The 15,756-nt window shown below is 47.9% G+C and overlaps 1 protein-coding gene across 1 annotated transcript; it reads right to left on the bottom strand.

Moving 5' to 3' along the window:
• Nucleotides 1-236: 236 nt before the first annotated feature.
• On the bottom strand, nt 237-15,158 carry LOC124616309 (protein escargot-like). Its single transcript, XM_047144615.1, has 5 exons — nt 14,885-15,158; nt 5,968-6,083; nt 5,131-5,820; nt 369-668; nt 237-317 (listed from the first exon to the last, which is right to left on the bottom strand). The coding sequence occupies exons 1-5, from the start codon at nt 15,018-15,020 to the stop codon at nt 237-239; spliced, it is 1,323 nt and encodes a 440-aa protein (XP_047000571.1). The 5' UTR covers nt 15,021-15,158.
• Nucleotides 15,159-15,756: the final 598 nt, after the last annotated feature.

Genomic DNA, 15,756 nt, shown 5'->3' on the forward strand with positions numbered 1-15,756 from the left:
TTTTAAGAGATGGGGGACGCAACATTTGTTGGTATCCATGTAACTAGTGGAGCATTGCCCTGTGATGATGGTTCTGATGGCTGGAGATGGTGTACCAGTTCTCCCTCCTGTAACTGGTGCGGAAGCGGTCGGCCGTGGAGCGTCTGTTCACCTCGGGGCTCGCAAACCACTGGAGGCGAAACAGCGGACAGGAACACGTGCGTTCGCGTCCGACGAGTGCAGAGTGCGTCTGTCGGCTAGTGGTAGCCGGCGGCGACGGCTGTGGCGCTGTTGACGCGCTCGTCGAGGTGCATCGCGGGGGCGGGCGGGGGCGGAGACTGGCTCGCGGGCGACGTGGGGCCGGCGCCGCCGCCCACGCCGGGCCCGGCGCCGGGGCAGCCGCTGTCGGCGTGCTTGGACAGCAGCGACATGCGCGAGAACGTCTTGCCGCAGAGCGCGCACGAGTACTTCTTGACGTCGGAGTGCGTCTGCAGGTGCGCGCGCAGGTTGGAGCGGTCGGCGAAGGCGCGCGAGCAGTGCTGGCACGAGAAGGGCTTCTCGCCGGTGTGCGTGCGGATGTGTCCCTGCAGCAGCCACGGCCGCGAGAACGCCTTGCCGCACATGCTGCACTTGCACGGCAGCGTGTGCGTGCGGATGTGCATCTTGAGCGCGCCCAGCGACACGTACACCTGCGCACAACACAAGGCACCGCGTTAGGAACCACGAGCATTCGAGCAAATGTCTAACTACACGCTCTAGCTTATTTATGCATCTTTCTAATCGTTCAGACTGTAAAAATGTCCATTCTAGAGCCATACTGTGACTGTTCTCTTATCGAATATGAATAATTGGGGAAAAGACAGACTGCTAATTACTGTAAAGAAGACACCTTCCCAGGCACAATTAAGAGGAACTAACACAAAAGTTTTCGGCCACAGCCTTCGTCAGTAAAAGAAACACCACTCATTCACACAAGCAAGCACACCTCACGCACACATGGCTGCCAACACCAGCAGCTCGGACCAGAACGCCATTCTTATGTGTAAGTATCTTAACAGGGCCTGCCTGCCTGAAACTTAACGTGTCGCCTTTACGGTAAAGACCAACCTGTATTTTCCTACATTGTTGATATTCCAGCCTAGAGTTTCCATTGATTTTTCTCTTAAAGGAGAATGACGTGTATTCTTTTACTAATTCTCTTCTACTCAGCTACCTTCATCTTCAAGTGAAGAAGAATTACAGGAGCTGTTGGATGGAATGAACAGTGAAGAAGCATTGATGGAAATAAAAGCAAGGTTCAAGAATGGGGTTAAAATTCAGGGTGAAAGGATAACAACGTTCCAATTCGCTGATGGCATTGCAATCCTCAGTGAAAGTGAAGAAGAATTACAGGAGCTGTTGGATGGAATGAACAGCCTAATGAGTACACGATATGGATTGAGAGTAAATCGAAGATAAACGAAACTAATGAGAAGTAGTAGATATGAGAACAGCGAGAAGCGTAACACCGAAATTGGGCATCACGAAGTAGGCGAAGTAAAGGAATTATCCTGTCTAGGCAGCAAAATAACCCATGACGCACGGGGCAAGGAGGACATAAAAAGCAGACTAGCACTGGCAAAAAGGGCATTCCTGGCCAAGTGTACTAGAATCAAACATAGGCCTTAATTTGAGGAAGACATTTCTGAGAATATATGTTTAGATCAGGGCACTGTATGGTAGTGAAACAGACTATGGGAGACCTGGAACAGAAGAAAAAGGGCATTCCTGGCCAAGAGAAGTCTACTAGTATCACAAATAGGCCTTAATTTGAGGAAGAAAATTCTGATAATAGATGTTCAGAGCACGACACTGTATGGTAGTGAAACATGGAATATGGGAAACCTAGGACAGAAGAGAAGCGAGGCATTTGAGACGTCGTGCTACAGAAGAAATTTGAAAATCAGGTGGACTGATAACGTCAGTAATGAGGAGATTTCCCGAAGAATAGCGTGTTACACTTCACGTTTCAAAACGTACAATTCAATTACAACACTGTGCGACATGATTATTGTGTAGAGTAAGACATTACATCTGCAACGTAAGAGGCGAACTGATTTTGTATTGCGTCTGGATCTCGCGGCATATGCATGTTCAAATGGTTCAAATGGCTCTGAGCACTATGGGACTCAACTGCTGTGGTCATAAGTCCCCTAGAACTTAGAACTACTAGCGAAGGGGTATATGAAAAACACTGGCAAGAAGAAAGGACATGATAGGGCATGTGTTAAAGGCATCAGGGAATAACTGCCATGGAACTGTAAAGAGTCGTAGAGGGTAAAAACTGTAGAGGAAGACAGAGACATCCAGCAATTAACTGATGACGTACGTTGCAATTGCTGCTCTGATATGGAAAAGTTGGCACAGGTGAAGAATTCGTGGCGGTCCGCATGAAGCGAATCGTAAGACTGATGACAAAAGAAAGTGGAGTGTGACACAGTGTTGGCTATCAACAGCTGTATACTGTTAAGAATGAACTCGCAAATTGCGATTATGGTTCTGCATCAGCTGTGGAATATTTCGGAACAAATGAAAATTTGTGCCTGCCCGGCACTCCTGTTTGTCGCGAGCTATCGTCTTAACCACTTTCCCTACAGGAACAGCTCAAATCTCCGTATATCCTGTGTCTTCACTACCTTGTACTCGCACTACACTACCGCGAACATGCGGAAGCACAATCGCAATTTGCGAGTTCATTCTTATTTGAATACGGCTGTTGATCGGTGCGGAAATCACGGCAATACTGTGCGAGCACAAGGGAATGAAGACACGAAGACAAATGGAGATCTGGGTCTCTGCTGGGGGCCTGCTCGGCTAACCGAAGGTAAGGCGACCGCTCGCGGCAAGCGGAAAATCCAGGTTCGAGTCCCGGTCCGACACAAATTTTCATTTGTTCTGAAATATTCCACAACTGATGCGGAACCATAATCGCAGTTTGCGAGTTCATTCTTTACTGTTTTAATTTATCAGCTACTGATTCCGAAGCAACCACGGTGCTCAAGTGCCTGATGACGAAATGAAATCGATAACAAATGAAACGCTGAACACTACTGAGTAGAAGAAAAAGAGCCTCTATACTTCAAAACTAAATGCTTCACAACTGATATCCCCAACTATTTTTAAAAAAAATTTTGTGACTGATCGAAATTTGTTGACACCTTGCTGACATTTCATTTATGCGACACGACAAGTGGAAGTAACTCATCACGCTGTCCTATCAATACCTGCACCATTTTCGATAGGAGTCCATCGTATGTGGGGCGGAATAAATAATGCCATCATCAGCAACTGCTTTTATTCCGGTATCATTGTTAATGATGGTTCTCCAGCAAAACTTGGTTCGTCACACACACCCCTTATTATGCCCTATTACCACTGTGTAAAGAATAGCTATCTGCCATCGAAACAAAATTATATTTCATAGAATGTTCGAGGAAAAAAGCCATTTACGGCGGAGAAGAAAAGACGTCCCTCGAGCTCACTTACAGCGACGATATAGGCTATTCGTGCTCCCATGTTTGTGCCTTAACTTCTATCTCTTGAAACATGTTGCATAAACAAAATTTAAGCAAGGTGACATCTACTTTGACTGGCAACGGTTATTAAAAAATGCGCTGCTCACTTAATTATAGTACATCGACAGCAACTTGGGACTGGTACTTGGGACGCGTGTGTAACCCAACTGGTTCCTCTGTAGCACATCTGTCTCAGCAGGAACGGTCAATATTGAGAGATATAATAGGAACGATCATTCGAAGCAAAAACGTATAGCGAACATGGGCTCTGCAGTGAGAACTTGTTCAGTAGAAGAGACGTGTTTCAAAGCAGCGAAGATGAATAATTGGTCATAGCTGTTAAGTTATGCATTTTAGAGCGCCTGTTTACTGGCCTTTTTTTGTCGTTTTGGTCCGTACTGCCGTCTCGCAAAATATGGAGAGCAAACGGCTTTCAATAGGACAGATCTGTTTAACACTATCGAAGTGCTCATAGTTCTTCAGGTATGCATTTCATTACTGGACTTTTTTTTTGCTTCGAATGATAGTTCCTGAGACATCGATGAATGTTGACCATAGTCAGGTCACAATCAGCAAGCTACGCTGCCTCAATGCGCAAGTAAGTAGGCCGTTTCTTCTTGACAAAGCAGCCCCAGGAATACGAAGATCTTATCTGACAACGCAGATACCGAGAAGGTTCCGGATCAGTGACTCACGATATTAATGAATGCAGACAGACATTAAAACAGTACGAACATTTTTTTCAGGCGACAGTTAACATAATGTAAATAATTGGAAAATGCATGACACAATTGTCTTGTAACGCTTAAGTATTACTACCATTTTCAGTCACTGACATCCTCACTGTAGAAAAATTACAATCACATGTCATAAACGAAGACTTGATCATAGTCAAAACGTATAAAATAGTGAACCTAAGTTCCCACTACTACAGCAACACAGCTCCATCAATAACAAGCAAGGGTGCACTGCATGCCGATTATCAAGTCAAGTTGCTTTAGCAGTAGAAAGTTGTGCTATTATTTTAGGAATTTTGACTTTGTTCAACTTATTCTTCGTGTATGAAGACAAGTATCACGTGTGATCCAGGACAGAAAGAAGGTCAGCATTGGTCGTAATGCCGTCTGTCTTCTTTGTGGCAATGCAGAGCTTGAGTTCAACAGAAAGGGCAGCTATCGTCAGTACTTTAAACTTAGTCATGTAAACTGGACGTAATTGTAATGACACATTCCATTTAACTCAGGCATGTATGAGTTAAATCGGAATGTGTCGTTAATGATATTCAGTATACACGACTACGTATAATGCGCTGATGAAGCTGCACTGTCGGATGAAATCTAGATCCGCAATGCAATAAAAAAGACAGATGACATTACGACCGATACTGACCTTTCTGTCCTGGATTACATCACGGCCGTGAGGTACAATAGTTTCCATTGATCAAATATGGTAGGGCATGTGGTGTTGTGACTGTAATGTTTTACCGTGAGGATGGCCAATGACCGAAAGCGGTCGTAATTAATATTACAAGGCACCATTGTACCACAACATTTTTGCAGGCGACTAAAACAGTGAGTAGGATGGGAAAGAAACTGACCTTTTCGCAGAACTTGCAGCTGAAGGACTTCTTGACGGCCTGCGCGCCGGAGGCGGCGCTGCAGTGGAACTGGCGGTGCTTGGCGAGCCCCGAGTAGGTGGAGTAGGCCTTGCCGCAGTCGGGGCACTCGTAGCGGCCGCCGGCGCCCGCCGCCTCCTTGGGGGCGCGGCTCTTCTTGCTGCCGCTGCCCGCCCCCGAGCTGCCGCCCCCGCTGGAACTGCTGGCGCTGCTCACGCTGCCCGGCGAGCTGAGGTCCTCGGGCGACGGCGGCTGCTGGAAACTGCTGGAGGACGAGGTGGGCGACAGGCCGGCGGGGCCCGCGTACGGCAGGAACAGCTTGGGAGGCGGCGCCACCACCGCCACCGGCGAAAACACGTGCGGCGCGGGGCCCGGGGGCGGCGCCGGGGGCGACACGGGCGCGAACGGCAGCGGCGCGTACGGCTGCGAGTGGTGGTGCTGGGCGTGGTGGTGCGAGTGGTGGTGGTGATGGTGGTGCGCCGCGGGGTGGAAGAGCGCGTGGTCGGCGGGGTGCGGCGGGTACCAGCCCACGTAGGGCGGTGGCGCCTGCTGGTAGTGGTGCCACGGCTGCAGGTAGTCGGCGTGAGACGGCGTCGCCGCGGTGTTGAGGCTCAGCGGCTCCAGGGGGCCGCCCTTGCTCGCCAGGAAGTGGTGGCCGGCCACCGGCGTCGGCTGGTGCACGGCGGAGCTGCACGGCGGCGTCGGCGGCGGCGTCGACGCCTTGGAGGCGGCCGCGGCGGCGGCGGAGGCGGCCGAGATGAGCGCCACGGCGGCGGGCGGCGTCAGCGGCTTGGGGCAGTGCACCGTGTGCGTGGGCGGCGGGGGCGGCGGCTGGGGCTGCGGCTGGGGCGGACCCGTCGAAGACGCAGCCGCGGAGCTGACGCTCAGGTCCTGTGGCTTCGTGCTGAGGTTCTCGGGCTCCGAGTTGTCCTCATCTGCGAAACGGAAACAAACACGTATTGTAATACACAAACGTAGACGGCCCGAAATGGTCACTTCAAAAATGTCTAGCCGAGTCGGCTCTTGACCTCATAGTTGCAGTGGGCTGAGCATGGCAACTTCGAGCGCCTACTGCACCCTACCACGTTGCGCAATTTTGTAAACGTCACTGTAGCAACGCCTCAGTGTTGCCGGAGCGCTAGCGACAGCTATTATTGCTTTCGCCTGCAGCCGTTTGCCCTTCGTCGATGAGAACTGGCAACAACTTAGGTCGACTCGACTGCAGTTAGTCCATAGTGTAGGGAGTTATATAAATTTGTATCGAGCGGTGACATCCCTTATACTTTCTAAACTGTACAGCCAAACAATCGACATACAAGCGTTCCTGTAAAAACAAAACACTTCGGTGGTATCAGGTCTTAAACATTTTCCTTTCGAAAACGAATTCCTCAATAAAATTCAGTGATATAAGCTTCGTAAAAGTTTCTTCACATTTTTACAACTTTTGAAGTTCGGAGATTTCATCCTTGCAACTGATTAGAAACGAATAATTCTGTGACGACGAACGTATACAGGGTGTTCCAGAAATGTTGCGACAAATTTCGAGGAGCTGTAGAGGGCGCCTCGAGGATAAGAATCAGTGTCTGGATCCGTCATCCAAAGGCGCTAAGTAGCTCCGAAATTACAGGCATCAGCACTGCCGCTAGGCCACCGCTTCGGCAGCAAATGTGACTTCCTACAATGACGGGCCGGAGGCGGTACGTCTCGCAATGCTGTTAGTTATTCAGTGGCCGCGACTGATGGCCACGATCGCCAATGGAGATGATGAAGCTAGCTGCTGCGTGGGCAGGCCTCTTCTCCTGCGAATGCAATGCTCTGTTGGCTTGGTGGAAGGCGGCTTCGGACATGTGTTTCCATCTGCAGTCTATTTTTCTCCTGTTTTTCCAAAAACACTGGATACTTTAGAGGATCTCAGGATAGAAACAAACTGGAAGTAGGGAACCCATGTCTGAAACCGACATCCATCGAGGCAACAGAGCATCGCCTTCATAGGAGGCAAAGCCTTGGTACGCCAGCAATTAGGTTCATCTTCTCTACTGACGATCGTGGCTATCGGTCGCGACCACTGAATAACAAACGACATTGCGAGACGTTCCGTGTACAATGCGTCAGCGTACAAAGTCATGTTTGCTGCCGAAGGGATGACATGGTAGGTGTCGACGACTGTAACTTTTGTCATTCCATGAAGTTTTGCCTCCTCGATTTGTTCCTCTAGGCACCCCAACAATCTGCCGCAACACTTCTGGGGCACGCTCCATACTTATGCCTAACATCGAGTTCAATGCAGATAGAATATTAGCTCCGTTGGACAGGACAGACCAGCGAAAGCACAAAAAGTATAAAATACAATGCGGGAAAATGTGTTAGGGAACGGACAATTCGCATAATTCATAATCTTGTACTCTCTCACATTGACACTTAAAAACCTTCACGGCAGCCCCAACGAACTAAACATCGCGCTGGAAGGTTTCTGTCGCCTAAAATGTATAACTCCTGACTGAAATACTCTGTATTCCCTGCAAAGAACTGCTGATTTGACCTTGTGCAGCAGAAAATGAATTTGAAAGGAGGACTTTAGCCAAGTCTTTATCGTCTATTGGAACGGCACAAGTGAAGATAAGCAGGACTACCTGAGGTACTAATTCAACAGACCTAGAGGTGCTTGCGTTCATGTCTTCGCCTGGGCTTATAAAACAGGGATTTCACGAACCTCGTCTCAAACACTCGTCCCAATGCCAGCGCCCTCTGCCCTGCTGCACTATATTTGAACACAGATTGTGGTCTGATTCTCATGTTTTCGAAATCGAAGCAAAGTAGAAACCACGAAACTTAAAACTGTACGCCTGCCTGCCTTTCGCAATAGATTCTGCACGTAGTTACGGAGCACAAGATGGTCTTTCCTTCTAGAATAACAATTTTTTTGTTGAAAAGAGAGGCACTTAGACTACGCTTTCATCTGTCAACTCCCCAGTACAGCGTCTTCAGACTTAAACAACTGCAGTTGTTCAACTCTTTGTCTGTGGAATGTATTAAAATTAAGTACCACTTCTCAGTCAAACACCCCCCCCCCCCCCCCAGCTTGAGTGGTGACGCAACGGAACCCAAGCCCTGGGTCGGAAGCGCGAGCAGGTACAAAGGCACTTAGCGAAACGGCCGGTGAAAGCCGCCGGATTTTTTCCCCCTTTTACTCCGCCGCTGACACGCGGGACGGCCGGGCGTAATGTAGTCGTTTGCGCAAACGCAATCAGGCGGTGATCTCGGCCGACTACTCCAAATATGATTTGCCGCCGAGGCGCTGGCTCGGAAAAGAGAAAACCCCGGTTTGCCTCTTGACGCCTCGTAGACTACGCCGCAGATGGGGCGCCGGGCGCGGGCGGAAACTTTCCAGAGAACAAGTTCCCGCCGGGAGACACTACAATATGTTCAGCTTCTCGAGGCGCCGTCACTGGCTACTGCGACGCGGAAACCGTGTGGAAAGGCGTGAAAGAGTTTTGACTCCTCCGGTATTGTGAAAGAGAAACAGCTGACGCCATTTAAAGCTTTCATCGCGTGTGTGCTGACCGGCTACAACGATGTCTGTGGAAAGGTCGCACCGGATCAGCTTTCGACCAGACAATGACACTTAATCCGCGTAATCATTAGGTCGATATGACCAGGAAGACTTCTTAAATACAGACACTGAATATCAGACAAGATATTGAACATGCTGCACAGTGCACCTCTTTCAACACAGGACCTATTGCAAACGTTTTCAAAAAATTGTTAACTGCTTCACTGCAACAGTGAAGCTTCTATTTTCGTGTCGAGCTATTTATGATCCGTCGTCGACCAAAAATCGCACGTCAGCTCTATGTAGAGTTGATAAACCAGTATTTCGTTAGTAGACAAAAGTCACACACTTTCGTGCATTACACCGCAGAAGATGGCGAATGAAAATTAAAGCTTTTTTTACTTTTTTTTTTTAATTTCCGCCATTTGACTGTCAATCGTTCATTTATTTTACACAGTCATGACTTCGGCTTTGTAGTCATTCTGAAACACATGTTGAAACGTGTCAGCGGCATGTCAGACGCGTTTTAACCTTTCAATATGCACTTGATACTTACTATAAAGCCGAAATCATGACTGTGTAAAATAAACGATCAACTGACAATCAAATGGTGGTAATTTATTTGAAAAAACCCTATATGACTGTGGTCCTCAACGAAGGAAAGATCACGAAAATTAAATTCTTGACCACTTATTTATGAATGCTGAGTACAATCACGGAATCCATTCACCATACACCCACTTATTCTTGAACACTGTCTACTGTTGCCAACAAAGAGTTATACTTTAGGCTACGCGTTTCAGTTCAGTGATAAAATTACACATAGGTTGGAACAAACTGCCACGCAGGCAATAACATTTCGACACACAGACGTCCCGAACTCCTTAGAACTATGCCGTCGACATATTGTTTTTTTCTTTTTACTATAAAAGGTCGTGAATAGTTACGTTATTTCACTAACAAGAAACGGAATGTAGTGATACACGGGCATACACTTTACACAGCCTTCAAGGCGTTTTAGTCGGGACAGCTAATGTTAAACATACGGAACTGTGCAAATGGAGGAAGCCTGATGCTTCAAGCTCGTATAATTGTGTGCTCCGACTTTTGGGAACAACTGAAAAGTCATTGTTTTGAGTTATCAATATCCGTGAGGCAATTAACAATAGAAAGTTTCTCAACAGCTTTCTCCTAAATAGTATGAGATTTTACGCTGTGTTAGATTATTAACCATGCTTTTGCCACCGTAGAAATAACAATCCAGTGCGACAAGTCGGCGATGGTGCGAACAGTGTTAGAGGAGATAACGCTCGTGAGTCGAGAGAGATTAGAACAACGTCCGTTTAAAAGGTTCAGCCGTTCAGGTTGGCAACAGAGCAAACATACCGTAATTGTTTGCACGTCCGTACTGTTGTTATCCCTTAGAAGCATCAGTGATCTCGCGAAACTAACCTGAATTAATGAGTGCGCGTTGTATTTCTTTTCATCACCACGACAGTCAGTTTTGCTCCGATAATTGTTAGTAGCAGCGCACATTGCCATAGTACTGACACACGAAAGAAATATATGTGTTTCACAATCATAGAGGTTATATTGTTCTCGCAAATGTTGCGCTGCCAACATGTCCGCATGGAACAAACGTAAACCATCAAAGTGGCAGAGCGTAATCGGAGGAGTGACATTATTGCAGAATTTAAAAATAAAAGCATTTCACGCGCAGCGATAACTCATTTTTGAGCTTAACCGTGCAGCGTCAGGTAACACCACAAACGTACAAATCAATAACTCCAATACACATTCCTGTCACAGTTGTTTCGAGGCAAAAAGTGTCATAGCTGGCAAAGAAAACAGCAACGCTTATGCCGTGTCATGGTGAAATCCGAATGTACGAAAAGCGAAACAGAATGAAACTTCGATAAATAAAAAAATGTGAGTCAAGAATACGAAAATCAATTCTGTGAAAGATAGGAAAAACTGAAAGGCAACAACACACTTCTACAAGCTAAGCACTAATCGGCTAAAAAGACAAAGCTGGAAATGCTCAGTCCAGACAGCATATCGCACACAGTCAAGAATAGCGAAACAACATCTTTAATTTATGTCACTGAAAAATACGTGTAAAGTGCTTGAACGAAAAATGTGATGGAATTCACTGCCAACAAGACTTCCCTGAAATGTAAAGAAATCTTATAAGTTTTATAGAATTAACTCTTTACGTCAAGTTTCCCGAAGGAATGCATTTATGAGTTAAGTCTACGTCTCTGTTCTTACCGGGGTGCGGGGTGCGATATGTACTTCAGAATCTAGTACGGTTGTTGAAAACGACTGAAATTTTTTCCCCGCGTCGTGGAAACTACAGCGCACTTAAGTGAAGGAGGAAATGACGCGATCTGTAAACTACATTAGATGGTCTCAACGCTCAATATAATGAAACAACGTAACGAAAGAAATGAGCAGCGAAATAGTGTAGGTTGGTTCAAATGGCTCTGAGCACTATGGGACTTTTGAGGTCATCAGTCCCCTAGAACTTAGAACTACTTAAACCTAACTAACCTAAGGACATCACACATCCATGCCCGAGGCAGGATTCGAACCTGCGACCGTAGCGGTCGCGCGGAATATTGTACGAAATTAAAAAATACGCGAAAAGGCAAAGGAATTGCTACGAGTTAATGCGAAACAGTTCCGATTTTTGTTATAGAATAGCTAACTCAAGGTATCAAATATTTTTAAAAGTAACTTGCCCTTTACCACATTACTCAAAATATTATCGTTGAACTACTCCCAGTAAGTGGGCCTTTTTTCCTAAGGTCCTCACGAGATAACCGAGGGCCGCCGTCGGTTATACCGACGAATCTCAACTCCCCAGAAAGATGGAGCCTCCGCCGTAATTGTTGGCTGATAGAGAAAGGAGTGGGAGCCATCGAGTTGGGGGACTTATCCCTCGACGCACGGGGGCGGTATGTGACTCGTACAGAGCCGACGGGCGGAGAAGTGTTGCTAAGGCCGTAATGACGCCCGGCGACCGGGGTCAGGCGCCGGCGACGTGTGCGGTCTCTGGGGGCGTCGATCGCGTCCCGGGCGCGGCGTTTTCACGCATCTTAGCGCGCCGACGGACCGCGGAGAGGTCAGTTGGCCACGTGCGCCCGCCAGCCTGCCTATTACGACCACCGAAGTTAATGTCTTCTTCAGAGCCCAACACGAAATTACACGGCGCACGCGTAATCTCCGGCGCGGCCAGCAACCCGATTGATTGTCCGGAAAGCGAAATTATCTCCACGCTCGCTTCTCTTAACTGTCGTACGAACGAATACTCTAAAGGATGATGGCTTAATGCATGCCTTATCCGCAGCGAGCAGTTTAGCTTACTGCTTAATTGAGACCCTCGCCGCCTGCCACAAATAGAGTAGAACGCCCTGCGGACTTGCACTGTACGTTCGAACACAGTAAGTGCAGTACTTATTAAAAACGCCCTCTCCCGGAGTTTGTGTATCGAAGCTAAACTGTTTCAAAGGCTTAGGTCCAATTACTGTTGCAAGCATGAGATACAATTTTACCTCGTTTGTTCGTGGAACACATCCATTCATAGAAAGAATAGGAAAAAGCTACTGAGTTTAATTTCCACAGAGCAAAGTAGCGTTCCAATTAGACACACGCACTCCTTATATGTTACTGAATTACAGGAGTCGAATGATAAATTGTTCGAACTATGTCCTCACCAAGCAATTCCACAACTGCTGCAGTATTCCCTCTGTGGACGACACTATTCATGTCTCACTTAGCCCTGAACTTTCTGTCGACGTTACATTAGTAATAAAGAAAAAGCAAAATTGTACTAGAAATTTTACAATTGACGGCATGAATGTCGTGATTAAGGCTATATAATAACAAGGCAACTACCGTATTCCCGATACCACATTATCTTAGGTCAGAAAAGAACGCGCTACAGGAACCAAACTTTTACAGCCAACGAACAGAGCAGGAATATCATGTTATTTGCAAAAAGTACAAAGACGACAGATCACGAAACCTTGACAGTTTAATATCCAAATATCAACAGAAAAATGCGCTGTCATCTAACATCTCGAAAGTAGAGATGCCAAATGGCACTTTGAACGCCGTCTGAAGCTTACAGAAATGGCAAGGCAGGCAGGTTAAAGAACGGGCTACTTTATGCTACTGATAAAAACATTCGATTCGATTTTGCAGTGCTGTGTTGTTCAGAAGTACGACGCAAGGCATGCATGCCCGAAGGAACAAGTACTGCGGTGACTAAAGCCGATAAGACAGACATTATATGTATTCGCCGTTGCGTGTATGGACACCATCAGCTGAAAACTGCTACGACGAGTTCCGGCCTGGCACACATTTTCATTGCCGTCATTCCTTTATACATTTAATGGTTGTCCATATTTGCAACGGCGAATACACTTAATGCGTAAAAGAAATGTTTTCCGCGATTTGTCACGAGAAGCACTGCGTGATCGAAAACAAGGTAGCGAGTAGGCCTACGTACGCTTTATCTTTCTTAAGATATACCACAACTGATCGTCTGGGTATGTCCTTCGTAAACTATAGCGACAGGGAAAGAAATGAATGAAATAAGCATAGAGTAAATCTGGTAACGGGGAAACAGCTGTTAATGCTGTCAGAAGCATACCGTAGCAACATCCAGGAATGAGAGGACTTTGACAGTTACATCGTAGTAAAAGCTCAGCGATTCAACAATGATACATCTTTGCGGCTCCAAGGCCAAAGAACTTTCGTGTATCAGAATCGCAGAAGGCTTTGAGGAAAACATGTCCGGCAGCTCCCGACCTACGCCAACAGTCACTTGTTGCGTTCATCAGCACGCTACGTTAGAACACGTAACGAAGTGAGTGGCGAAATGCAAGAAGTTACAAATCTGAAACCTATTAGACGCGGAAAGGGGCCAAGCGAAAGAGAACACTAATGCTGCAAAAGATATTGACGGCAGAACACAGCTGAGGGCAAGAATTACGTGCAGCGGTCGTGTGCGAACTAATCCGGAGTTGCACGCTGCGAGCGCGGATGGTCTGGCGAGGCTATTTTTACGCCGTATCCGGGAGCAGAGCAGTGATCGAGGTCACGACAACAATTCCGCCGCCGGCCGCTGCTGGCAACAGTAGCCGCCCGCGCCAGGCTGCAGGTGCCGCAGCCGCGGCGTGATTCAACGGTGAAAGTGCGCACGCGTGCGGCGTCGGCTGCTGCACATCTGTGCCCATATGCGACGCCCCTCACCGTCCGCTAATCGCGAGCTCACGAGAGTCCACACCACCCGCGCGGCGAGAATACGTCAATTGAACTTTGCCGATTTCAGCGTAGCTGCCAACGCAGTCTCAATATGGATTATCGTGACTGAGCTCGAGCACCAGATGTTCCACGCGCAGCAAAAGAGGACGGGAGGGGGAAGTGTAAGTAGATACGAATTATCAACGACAATCAAGACTGTACTTCCTAAAAAATGAACTGTGAATTCTTGAGAGTGCTGTGGTACAGGATCATGAATTATTTGAGGATGTTAATCCTTTTGATAACTGTGCCAAAGTACCAGAAGATGATGCCGTAAAAAGCTTCGAAGTCAACTAGAAGTAAGGTAAGCAACAAACACGGCCGAGTGCAAAATTTGTAGGTGAACGACTTTTCTGCTTCATAACGAAATCGTTCTCAGCTGAAGTCTCCAGGCGAACAAGAAGCAGACGATATCATATCGCGAAAAGCGAGCAATAAGAAATAATACGAGCTACGGTCAGTAATGTGAGATATAACTTTTATAATACACTGTTGTCTATGAAGTAACCTAATAGGCCAAAATTTACGGGAATTTCAAATTGTATATGTAGGGAACTTCATAATTTTCACTAGGGAAGACAGCACTGTCCTCTTACTTGTAGAAACAGGGATCGACAGATCAAATAATTACAGTTTTTTTGCTGTTTTGAAGCCCATAGAAATTCTACTGTCACTTAGCCCGGACTGAGAAATTATACGACGCTACTGTGCGCGTTTGCTCGTAATAGACCCACAGTAGTAGGAGGCTGTTGCAAATACGTCATGCGACACAGTCCACAGTGGAGAAGTAAAGCGAGATGACGCAGAAGCGAATATAGGCAAGACAAGAGAGATCCGATGAGAAGAGCAACAGCGCCAGCGAAGGCAACGCACCTTTTTCCTCCTTGATCATGAAGTCGTGCACGGGCCTCTTCTTCAGCGGGCAGTGGCTGTAGTTCTTCTTCTTGATGAGGAAGGACCGCGGCATCGTGGCACACGATACGGAGCGGTCCAGCCGGGTCACGTCCATAAGCACCAGGGCGCACTGCACACGTAAATCACACTCGTCGCTGTCACGTACTATGCTGCGTAACACACTCGCGCGCGCGGTCGGTGGGATACTGACAAGAACTGGTGTCTCCCTCCTCAACACGTCCTACCGACTCGCTGGTCGCTCCTCGAATGACTAAAGCTCCGCGAGGCGCTCAGTCCAAATACTCCGGCCGCTAGCTGCCAGCACGTGCAGGGTTGCGGCAGCCAACAGGCGTGCGTGACGTCACGGCCGGCCGGCCAACGACTGCCCGTCGCGCGCGCAGCGGCCAATCGCCGGCGCCGGGGGCGTGGCCCGCAGGTGGTCCTCCGGGCGGCGCGTGGGGGTACCGGAAACGGCTGGCGGCGCGCGTGTCGGCTCGGCCTGCGTGCTATATGGTGCAACGGTCGGCAGCTGGCCCGCACAGCAGCACGGGCAGGGGGGGGGGGGGGGGACGACGTGGACCGCAAGGGGCGGGAGGGAGGGGAAGTGGCCGCTCCGACAACACATCCCGTTACCTGCATTAATGGACTGTGAATTTTCGGACCGCGGACCATAATCTTGTGATCGTGACCGCTGTTAATAACTTCGTTGACCATTTTACTGCCTTTTTCAGAAGTCGGACACACTCTGCTGTTGTAGCGCTGTGTTTTTTTACCTCGTAAACAGTGATTGGGTGTTAACGGGCGTTTTTACTGTCAGCTCGCCGGAAGTTCCGCTTGCCTCCTGATCTACC

This window comes from Schistocerca americana, chromosome 5 (assembly GCF_021461395.2).
Source record: "Schistocerca americana isolate TAMUIC-IGC-003095 chromosome 5, iqSchAmer2.1, whole genome shotgun sequence".
Classification (NCBI taxonomy): domain Eukaryota; kingdom Metazoa; phylum Arthropoda; class Insecta; order Orthoptera; family Acrididae; genus Schistocerca; species Schistocerca americana.

Excerpts from the sequence above, each read along its gene's own strand:
- LOC124616309 (XM_047144615.1), bottom strand. The coding sequence starts at position 15,020 with ATGGACGTGACCCGGCTGGACCGCTCCGTATCGTGTGCCACGATGCCG. Across the intron at positions 6,084-14,884 it reads CATGATCAAGGAGGAAAAAG|ATGAGGACAACTCGGAGCCC; the intron begins GTGCGTTGCCTT and ends TCCGTTTCGCAG. Across the intron at positions 318-368 it reads CCGACAGCGGCTGCCCCGGC|TCTCCGCCCCCGCCCGCCCC; the intron begins GCCGGGCCCGGC and ends CCCGCGAGCCAG.